At 48.9% G+C, this 11,038-nt stretch overlaps 1 protein-coding gene across 1 annotated transcript in view; it reads left to right on the top strand.

Moving 5' to 3' along the window:
* The first annotated feature begins 182 nt into the window (after positions 1-182).
* The window catches only part of MAU2 (MAU2 sister chromatid cohesion factor), a 31,158-nt gene continuing 20,302 nt past the window's right edge, over positions 183-11,038 (top strand). Inside the window, 11 exon segments of the mRNA XM_080988913.1 lie at positions 183-282; positions 285-412; positions 414-452; positions 454-586; positions 589-755; positions 4,263-4,280; positions 4,504-4,569; positions 6,881-6,976; positions 7,554-7,648; positions 8,089-8,116; positions 9,933-10,088. Of these exon segments, the coding sequence (XP_080845039.1) occupies positions 198-282; positions 285-412; positions 414-452; positions 454-586; positions 589-755; positions 4,263-4,280; positions 4,504-4,569; positions 6,881-6,976; positions 7,554-7,648; positions 8,089-8,116; positions 9,933-10,088 (1,011 nt within the window). The 5' untranslated portion in view covers positions 183-197.

Below are 11,038 nucleotides of genomic sequence, written 5' to 3'. Positions count from 1 at the left end.
AACTCCCGTCACTTCTCCCCACCCCGCTGCCTGACGGGAATTGTAGTCCAAGCGCCCCATCCCACTCCTTCCTTCATACAACGCCGGCACTCGTCTTCCCGTCACGCTTTGCGCTAGGCCCGCGCGCGTCGCCGCCCCGCCCCCTTTCCCCTCGGCCCTGACAATCCCATGTCTATCATTTCTGAGGTAAATCTAAGATGGCGGCCGTGGGCGCTCCGGCCGGGGTAGCCGGTGGCTCCGGCGCCGCCGCCGCGGCCTCTTCCTCCGCAACAGCGACGACGACGCGCCTCCGCCCCCGCCCGCCTCTTCCTCCTCGGTGTCCGCGACCACGGCTCCGTCATCGTCGTCCGCGGCGGCGCCTCAGCCTCCGTCGGGCGGGCCGCCCGGCGGGGCTGAGGCGGCGGCGGCGGGAGGGAGGAGGAGGCGGAGACGGCAATGGCGGCGGCTCGTCCGTCGTCCTCGGCCTCCTCTTCCGCGGCCGGAGGCCCTCCGTCGTCGTCGTCTCCCGCGGCCGCGGCGGCCTCCTCGTCGTCGGGCGGCTCCTCGGAGTCGTGGTACGTGGCGCTGCTGGGCCTGGCCGAGCACTTCGCACCTCCAGCCCGCCCAAGGTGCGCCTCTGCGTGCACTGCCTGCAGGCCGTGCTGCCCAGGAAGCCGCCGGCGCGCGTCGAGGCCCGGACCCACCTGCAGCTCGGCTCCGTCCTGTACCACCACACGCGGAACGGCGAGCAGGCGCGCAGCCACCTCGAGAAGGCGGTGAGGGAAGGCCGGACACACACGGGCATGTATGGGTGGCGGGTGGCGTTTGTGTGCAGGCGTGGTAGATACACAGTTACAGAGAGAGCACGAGCTTGTATTTCCCGTGTGTGTGTGTGTGTGTGTATAGAGAGAGAGAGAGAGAGAGAGAGAGAGAAAGAAAGAAAGAAGGGCTGTGCGTGCACATTCGGGTGTATGTTTGTGTGCCTGTGTGGGATGCCATGTATTGTGTGCAGATGCATACACATGCATGTGTGCGCGCACTGTATGTCCAGATACAGATAGATGCACTGTATTTATGTTGCACGTGGATTACAGGTGCTGTGTGTATGCATGTTATATGTGTAGAGAGAGAGAGTTAATATATGGTGTGTGCATATAGAGAGAGAGAGAGATTTTAGCTTTAATTCCATTGAAAAGACACAGATTAGAATAAAAGCAGCACAGGGCCAGCCCTTTCATTAAAAGCAGCCATTTCCCAAAAGCCTGTTGGAACAGGAAGGTCTTCAGCAACAAGAAGGGCTGAAGGACAGCAAAGGAGGGAGCCAGCTTGGCTTCTCTAGGAAGGGAGCAGTGAATGAGAAGGCTGTCACACACACAGAGAGAGAGATACGTTTTGCCTGTGCAGGTGTATATATGTAATAATAATAATAGTAAATGTTATTTATACCCCGCCCTCTCCGGCCAGAGCCGGGCTCAGGGCGGCTAACACCTGTAAAATTTCAATAAAAACATAATGGGGTGAAAAACCAATTTAAAATACAGGTTAAATGCAATTTAAAATGCAGCCTCATTTTAAAGGTAGCCCATAGATCAAAACCGTAAGGGGAGGGAAACATAAGGGTCAGACTGAGTCCAAACCAAAGGCCAGGCGGAACAGCTCTGTCTTGCAGGCCCTGCGGAAAGATGTCAAGTCCCGCAGGGCCCTAGTCTCTTGGGACAGAGTGTTCCACCAAGTCGGGGCCAGTGCTGAAAAGGCCCTGGCCCTAGTTGAGACCAATCTAATCACCTTGCAACTTGGGACCTCCAGAGTGTTGTCATTTATGGACCTTAAGGTCCTCCGCAGGGCATGCCAGGAGAGGCGGTCCCATAGGTACGTGGGTCCAAGGCCGCATAGGGCTTTAACGGTCAAAAGAAGCACCTTAAACCTGACCCTGTACTCCACCGGGAGCCAGTGCAGTTGTAAAGCACTGGATGAATGTGATCCCGCGGCAAGGACCCCGTAAGGAGCCTCGCTGCGGCATTCTGCACCCGCTGGAGTTTCTGGGTCAGCTTCAAGGGCAGCCCCGCGTAGAGCGAGTTGCAACAATCAAGCCTGTAGAGAGAGAGAATGATTTGCCCACGTGTGTGTATTGCATTTGTGGGGGACGGTGTATATATACACATATACACAGATACTATATATTTTGCTTGTGTGTGACAGAGACAGTGCATATATGCGTTCATATATTACAGAGAGAATGTTGAATGTGACGTGCGTGCACAAGTGTGTGTATGCATGCATGTGTGATGTGGAGGGGTGTTACATATTAATGTCATGTGTGTGTCTGTTGTGTGTTGCATGTCCAGGAAGGGGACGCAGAGTATTTTTACATCTGTGCATGTATATATCTTGTGTGTGTGTGTGTTTGGGGATGGATGTCAAGTATTTAAATTAGGTGCATGTTATGTGTGTGGATGTGATAGTGGATGTTATAGAGCAGGCATCCCCAACCTTCGGCCCTCCAGATGTTTTGAACTGCAATTCCCATCATCCCTGACCACTGGTCCTGTTAGCTAGGGATCATGGGAGTTGTAGGCCAAAATATCTGTAGGGCTGCAGGTTGGGGATGCCTGTTATAGAGTTTGCTAGGTGTAGATATACCGGGGTGGGGGGAGTGTGCCATCAGCATATGTTGCAGTTATAAAAAAATTATAAAACTATTCTGTTTTCCAAGGTGGAGAACAACAAAAAAGTTCTTCAGCTACTGTCTCTGATAGAATAACAATCCCCTGCCCTCATTGGGCTGTATTTTTTGCCCTCATAATTTTTTGTTTCGTTTTTAAAAAACATATTTTTACTTTTTCAAACTTCATGGTTTCCCAGAGCATGTTGATACCCACCCCCATCTCTCTGTCGTTGGCCTTTTTTGGCTATGGTCCTGTTGGCATCCTCATCCCCAGTTCAGTGTTAAACAGGAAGGGCAGGAAGAAAGCTTGAACTCCTTGTATTATTACAATGGTGTAGGAATTTCTTGACAGCTGCCCCAAATTCTCCCATTTTGTTAAAATGTTACATGCATACATACAGGAAAGGGTTTGAGCTACATAATTTCCCCTGCTGTGCATATATATAGCAGTGCCTATGTGGAACAGTGAGAAGGAGAGACCTTGAGGTTGCGGTGTGTTAGAGAATAAGCAGAAGGTTGAAAGGGCCCCTATTGCTTGTTGTGTTTGGTTTAAATGTGTTTGGTGGTGTGAGCTGCCTCAGTTAATAGAAGGGAGAGCAAAGAGGAGAACACCCTTGAAAAGGAACAACAGAGCAGGAGGAAGCAACTCAGTAGGAGTGTAGAAAACTGCAGTGAGTCAGTCAACATTGGTCAACCTAGCTCAGTACTGTCTACACTGATTGGCAGCTGCTCTGGGGTTTCAGGCAAGAAGTCTTTTCTCAGCCTTGTTGGAGATGTCATTGGGGATTGAACCTGGGACCTTCTGCATGCAAAGCAAGGGCTCTATGGCTGAGCTGGAGCCCTGGAGGAGGAGGAGGAGGAGGAGGAGAAGAAGAAGAAGAAGAAGAAGAAGAAGAGGAGGAAGAAGAGGAGGAGGAGGAGGAGGAGGAGGAGGAGGAGGAGTTTGGATTTGATATCCCACTTTATCACTACTAAGGAGTCTCAAAGCGGCTAACATTCTCTTTTCCCTTCCTCCCCCCACAACAAACACTCTGTGAGGTGAGTGGGGCTGAGAGACTTCAAAGAAGTGTGACTGGCCCAAGGTCACCCAGCAGCTGCATGTGGAGGAGTGGAGACGTGAACCCGGTTCACCAGACTATGAGTCTACCGCTCTTAACCACTACACCTACACTGGATAAAGTAGGTGCGGGGGCATCCCAAGAATGAACTGAGACCATCAGCAAGTGTGTGGGGAGAATGAAAGTGGACTGTGGACTTTTTCAAGGGGCACGGTTGTGTCGGCATCTTGAGAACAGAAAAGAAAGAAAGTGAAAGGTGGACACCCAAAAAGGGTGCTCTGTTCATCTTTTATTTCCAGTGGGAAGCCCCATAGCTCAGTGGTTAGAGCACCTGCTTTGCATTCAGGAGGTCCCCTGTTCAATTCCTGGCATCTCCAAATAGGACAGAGAGAGACTCTGTTCTGAATCTCTGGAAAGAAGTATTGCTACCAGTGCGAGGGACGAGGCAGCTCAGTAGTGACAACTCCAAGCTGCCTCAAAGTCTTCCCCATCCATTTATGTCAAGAGCTTCATTTTTGTTGATTCCAGGAATACCTCATTTCTCTCTGTTTCTCTTACAGTGGCTGATATCACAGCAAGTATCCTTTTTTCTGGTCTCATGGAAATGGGGGTTGTGCTGCTTGGAGGGGAAAACACAACTACGTGTCAACAGAGCGTTTAACAAGCCCCATTGATTCTATGCTTTGGTTTTGTTAATATAAATTTTGAGAAGCAACTGTGCTCCCTGTTTTTTGGATACCCCTTAAAACAATTGCTCCATCATTTTTTTTTACTATATTAGCTTAACTTGGATGCTGTCAGATTCCGCAATTTGAGGATGTCAAATTTGAAGCTGCCAGTCTGCTGTCGGAGCTGTATTGTCAGGAGGTAAGTGGAGAAAGAATGTATTTCCCACTCAGTTCTTTAAATCCCAAAGTTCAGTGGGGTCAGCGGCCAGAGAAGACTTAGAAAGGTGGTTTACAAAATAGAGCTGAGCTGAGACAGTGCTGCTTGTGGGCTTCCCATGAGGTCATCTCGTTGGACACTGAGATCAGAGTGCTGAACTAGATGGGCCTTTGGCCTGATGTGGCAGCCAGGCTCTTGCAGTTTTATTGCTTGCTGATACATGGGATTGCATGTTGGAGTGTGTATCTGTGGAGGCAGACAAGAGACAGAGCGCTTGGTTGATCCTGAGCGCCTGGCAGAGTGCAAGAGGAGGGATGACAGACACTCCCTCCATGCTCAGATTGGGCTACTCAGAATGGGATAGAGCACTTTCTCAACATTCCTGGGGATCATCGGCTCTTGACTCTTTTCACACACTAATACCTAATCCTGTATACAGTGGTGCCCCGCAAGACGAACGCCTCGCAAGACGGAAAACCCGCTAGACGAAAGGGTTTTCCGTTTTGGAGGCGCTTCGCAAAACGAATTTCCCTATGGGCTTGCTTCGCAAGACGACAGCCCATAGGGAAATCTCAGGGACAGCGGGGAAGCGCAGCGCGTCTTCCCCACTGTCCTCGGACCTCCTCCGAAGCCTGGCGGCTGGGCGGGGACACCTCCTCCCTCCGCCGCCGGGCTTCGGAAGGCTCCTCCGAAGCCGGGCGGGGGGGGAGGGAAGACCTGCCGCCGCCGCCCGGCTTCGGAACGGTGCTCCGAAGCCGGGCGGGGGGGAGGGAAGACCTCCCCCCGCCACCCGGCTTCGGAACGGTGCTCCGAAGCCGGGCGGGGGGGAGGGAAGACCTGCCGCCGCCGCCCGGCTTCGGAACGGTGCTCCGAAGCCGGGCGGGGGGGAGGGAAGACCTGCCGCCGCCGCCCGGCTTCGGAACGGTGCTCCGAAGCCGGGCGGGGGGGAGGGAAGACCTGCCGCCGCCGCCCGGCTTCGGAACGGTGCTCCGAAGCCGGGCGGGGGGGGGGGAAGACCTGCCGCCGCCGCCCGGCTTCGGAACGGTGCTCCGAAGCCGGGCGGGGGGGGGGGAGGGAACACCTTCTGAAGGCGGGCGGGGGCGAAAGTCTTTGCTCCCCCCTGCCTGCCTGCCCCGGACGGCTTTTGAAGGCAGGGGGGAGCAAAGACTTTCGCCCCCCGCCCGCCTTCAGAAGAGGTCCAGGACCTCTTCTGAAGGCTGGCGGGGGGCAAAAGTCTTTGTCCCCCCTGCCTGCCTTCCCAGGGGCTTTTAAATCGCCCCGGACAGCGGAGAAGTCCTCCGCTGTCCGGGGCGATTTTAAAATGCCGCCCGCCAGCATTTTAAGATCGCCCGGACAGCGGAGAAGTCCTCCGCTGTCCCGGGGTTTTTTAAAATGCTGGGGGTGGGAAGAAAAGCCCTTGCCCCCCCCCCCAGCCTTCAGAAGAGGTCCGGGGACAGACTGTCCCCGGACCTGGTCTGAAGGCGGTTTCCCTAGGAACGCATTAATTGATTTTCAATGCATTCCTATGGGAAACCGTGCATCGCAAGACGAAAAACTCGCAAGACGAAGAGACTTGCGGAACGAATTAATTTCGTCTTGCGAGGCACCACTGTAATTCTGCCAGTTATGTATTATCTGTGCAATCAAAATGAATTTCAGGAACCAAAATGCTTTTTATGTGCAGTCTCAGCAGGAGTGGTGAACATTATAGTTAATTGTTGTCGCTTGTCTTCACTTACCCCACTACCATTCTCATAGTTGTGAAGAATAGCCCTACATTACAAATGGTCCATGTCACCATTAAGAAAAAGAGGTAGGAATAGGCCAATAGATATATGGACTGGATCAAGTAACTTTTCTTCTTTCAGTTCTCAAATTTCTTAACCTGCCTCAACTTGTCATCTGCACTAGCCAGATGTTTAACTGAGAGTCAATCACAGTCAGTCCATCATTTGAAAAATAAGACTTTAGAGCTGTCTTTCCCCCAAAATGGCAACTAGACATTCTGGTTTGGCGGCTGCAACCTTGGTTTAAGGAGCTATTTGGCACCTGTCTTCTATATCTGAATTTCTAATACAGTCGTACCTTGGTTCCCAAATGCCTTGGTTTCTGAACTTTGGAAGTCGAACAGACTTCTGGAATGGATTCCATTAGACTTCCAAGGTACATCTGTACTGGCTGAAGTTCTTAGCTCAGTCTGACATCATCTTGTTGATTCTCCTATTTTGGGTTAGAACTTTGGGTCCCTCCCTTTATATCCATATTTTTGTTGATTTGATTTGTTTTGTTTCAGAACTCTGTCGACACTGCAAAACCCCTGCTTCGTAAAGCCATCCAGATTTCACAGCAGACTCCATACTGGCACTGCCGCCTCCTCTTCCAGCTGGCGGTATGCTTATTTTAAGCCAAGGGTGGTGAGCCATTTTCAGCCGGAGGACTGTGTTTCCTTCTGTGTGACCTTATGTGGGGCTGTGTGTTAGTGGTGGGTGGGGCCAGAGGCAAAAGTGGGCAGATCAATTTACTTACTCAAAGAATTGTAGAGTTGGAAGGGATCACGAGGGTCATCTAGCCCAACCCCCTGCAATGCAGGAATCTTTTGCACAAGGTGGGGCTTGAACCCACAGCCCTGAGATTAAGAATCTCATGCTCTGCTGACTGATTTGTTTTCATTGATTAAACTCACTACTCAAAGGGTTTCCCAGTGGCTTACATTGAGAGTGTGTGTGTGTGTGTGTGTGTGTGTGTGTGTGTATACGCATAATTGCATTGTATAATGTATACGATACAACACATTTATATTTCATACAACATGTTGGGGAAACAAATGAAAAACCACCAGCCCCCCCCCAACAGTAATAGAAAACTCAATACTGACACTTCTGCAGTTAGCTGTAGGATCAGATTTGAAAGGAAGAAGTAGCTAACTTTCAAAATGTAACTGTGTGTGTATTTCTTTCTCCACTTAGCAACTTCACACACTTGAAAAAGATTTGGTGTCTGCTTGTGACCTCCTGGGGGTTGGAGCAGAATACGCCCGTGTGGTAGGGTCGGAATATACAAGGTGAGTCCTTTCTTATGGGGCAACTGGTCTTTTCCCACCAAAGTTGATGGGGGCAGGGGGGTTATTAGGGGTACTCTGGGGGCTCATTCAACCTTCCAAGAGAGAGTTACAAAGCTTCCTTGGGGGCTGCTTGGTTGTCACAGGCTCATGATGGGGGCCTTCTCAGTGGTGGTTCCCTGCTTGTGGAATGCCCTCTCTCTCTCATTATCAGCTTTCAGGAGGAATTGAAAAGTATTCCTGTTCACCCAGGCATAAGAGAATAGAATTGTTTTAAGATGCTTGCTTGTAATTGTGCTTAGATGTTTTAAATACATTAAGCTCATTGCAGTGGAAAGGCATGGTATAAAAACTTTAATTGAAAGTTCTTAGCTTCCTTGCACTTCTGGTGGTCTTGCCTGTATTTTAGAATCTTCAATTTGTTATTTTTTTCCCCCTTTCAGAGCCCTGTTTCTGCTAAGCAAAGGCATGGTAAGTTGTGTGTGCTTGGAGAAACCGGTTTAAATAGTTCTGGATTTGCTAGATCGCAAACCTGCAGATGGGCAGTTCAGCTGTGGCCTACAAATAGAAGGCTGCATTAAGCCACACGTCACCCTAAACATATCTTTAATACAGAAGTGGGCGGCCTGTGGTCCCCCCCCCCCGATGTCTCCAACAACTATTGCGGCCAATGGTCAGGGGCGACGATGGGAGTTGTAGTTCAGCAACATCTGGAGGACAGCAGGTTCCCTATCCCCAACCTTAGAAGTTGTATTCTCTACTGAGAGTAGGGAATGCTTCTCCTTGGATCAAGGGCAGGGAAGTCTCCGGCCCTCTGGCTCTTGGACTCCAGCATCCACTTGCATGGCCGGTGGTCACATGCTGCTAGTTCAGCAGATCTGGAGGGCCACAGATGTTCCCCCATCTCTCATCTAGTTCTTGCTGCTTGCTTGACTCCTTGAATTAAGATAAAAATACAGAACTAAATGGGGTGCAGTCCAGCAGGCTCTGCTTATATTCTTACCACACAGCCTTGAAACCCAAATGGGATGCTGTGAGGATGTTTTAAAACAAATAATGTTGGTTGTATCCAGCATCTGCTCTACAGAGTAGTACAGTGGTACCTCGGGTTACATACGCTTCAGGTTACAGACTCTGCTAACCCAGAAATAGTACCTCGGATTAAGAACTTTGCTTCCGGATGAGAACAGAAATTGTGCTCGGGCGGTGCAGCGGCAGCAGGAGGCCCCATTAGCTTACGTGGTGCTTCAGGTTAAGAACAGTTTCAGGTTAAGAATGGACCTCCAGAACGAATTAAGTACTTAACCCGAGGTACCACTGTACTATTATTTTATTCATTCATTCAGTTTATATCCTGCCCTTCATCAGAAGCCCGTAGGGTGGTGTACAACATTAAAAACACATTACAGAATATCAGTGATAAAAATATAAAAAGTCAACTGACGAACAGCCTAATAATGAAATAGTCATCATAATAACAGTCCTCTCCCCCACACTTTCTCATTCACACAGTGAAATTGAAATCAGTGAACGTGATTAATTTGGGTCCATTAATTTTCAGTGGTTCTATTCTGAGTAGGGCTGATGTTTGATATCACTCTGTACTTTTTAAATCAAAAGGTCACGAGTTCTAGTAAATGTTCCCATGAAAAATAACGATGTTTGGAAATGCAAGTTTTGACAAAGCGCAACATCTCAAGTTAATTTTAAGACTTTATTAAGAGTGTTAGCTGTTATGAGAAAGGAAAGGGAGGAATTTACGCCTTATGGGATAAGAACACATACAACCTCTTGTGATGACAATTGCTAAACACTGGAGGACTTAAGTGTTGACTTGAAAGTGGAGTGGACAGCTGCAGTATGTCACCTGGCACTAATGGAAAAGCTAACTCACAAATGCCAGATGACTTGAACAAACTATATGCACATTTTATGCCAGTAAAACCAATATATTGGTTTTTGGTGGGGATGTCCACCGTTCTGGGAGCAGGCGGGGTGGGGCGGGTTAGAGCTTTTCCTTTTAATTACCTGGAGCAAAACAATAGAAACGTTTTTTAAAAAAACAAACCAAAAAACTTGGGTGACATCCAGTACTGCATGAATGAATTTATCCTTCTTGTTTGCCCTGCAGCCCTCTCAAATGTTTCTCCGGAGAGTCCCTCAGCCCTCCGGACCAGATTTAGAATTCTAAAGTAGTCACATGACAGGCAAGGTTTACTTTGATCTTCTGATTGCAGCCATTTTATTTCCTTTTTTGCCTCTTCTCTCTTTTTTTCATAATCGTCAGCTGCTCCTTATGGAGAGGAAGTTACAAGAGGTGCATCCACTGCTTACGTTGTGCGGGCAGATAGTGGAGAACTGGCAGGGGAACCCCATCCAGAAGGAGTCTCTGCGAGTCTTCTTCTTGGTGCTGCAAGTGACACATTACCTGGATGCTGGTCAGGTGAGTGGAAGGCACTACAGATGCCTGGTAGTTTTCCCCTCCCCCATCCTTGCATCCTGCAGTGGTTAGAAGCAAGAAGCTTGTAGTAGCAAGCTTAGCTATGTCTTCTTGGTCTTTTTGAATTCACTTGGGCTTACTCCCAGATAAGTGAGGTTAGGATTGGAGCCTTTGGGTTGTATTCAAGCAAATATTATTGGGACTAGTCCAGTGTTTCCCAAACTTGGGTCTCAAGCTGTTATTGGAGTATAACTCCCATCATCCCTGGCTAGCAAGAGCAGTGGTTAGGGATGATGGGAATTGTAGTCCGAAAACAGCTCGAGACCCAAGTTTGGGAAACACTCGACCCATTGAAATGAATAGGCCTCGGTTAAGTCATCTCCAATCATTTCAGTGGCTTGTATCCAACTAAGGCACACTTTCGCCACTTTCGCACTGTACATTTGAAGCCCTGTGACAGCACTTTAGCAGTCATGGCTCCCCCCCCCCCCGAATAATGGGAGCTGTAGTTTGTTGAAGGTGCTGGGAGTTGTTTGGAGGCCCCCATTCTTCTTCGAGAGCTATGACTGCCAGAGTGGTTTAATAATCATTCCCTCTTCCCAGGGTACTCTCCTTTTTTTAAAAAAAAAACCTATTGATTGATTTTTCACCCACAAAAAAAGCCTTACAAATTTTAACATAGACTATAACCCATCTTCCCCCTACATGGTTTCCATATTTACCCTTGAATGCTATCTGTTTCATATACGCTATTCAATACATACAGTTTAACCTATTTATTTTAATAATTAATGCTGTTGCTCATATTTCATCTCCCTTTAGTAGTTTTTTTTTAATACTCAGTAACAGGTCTCCATTCATCAAGGATTTTTTTTTTTTTTGTAATTTTGGTCTCTAATCTTTGCTGTTAATCTTGCCTGTTCCGCATACTCCCATCACTTTCAAAAGCCATT

This window comes from Podarcis pityusensis, assembly GCF_964106645.2.
Source record: "Podarcis pityusensis genome assembly, chromosome: 18".
Classification (NCBI taxonomy): Eukaryota; Metazoa; Chordata; class Lepidosauria; order Squamata; family Lacertidae; genus Podarcis; species Podarcis pityusensis.
This window is presented reverse-complemented; position numbering and strand designations above follow the sequence as displayed.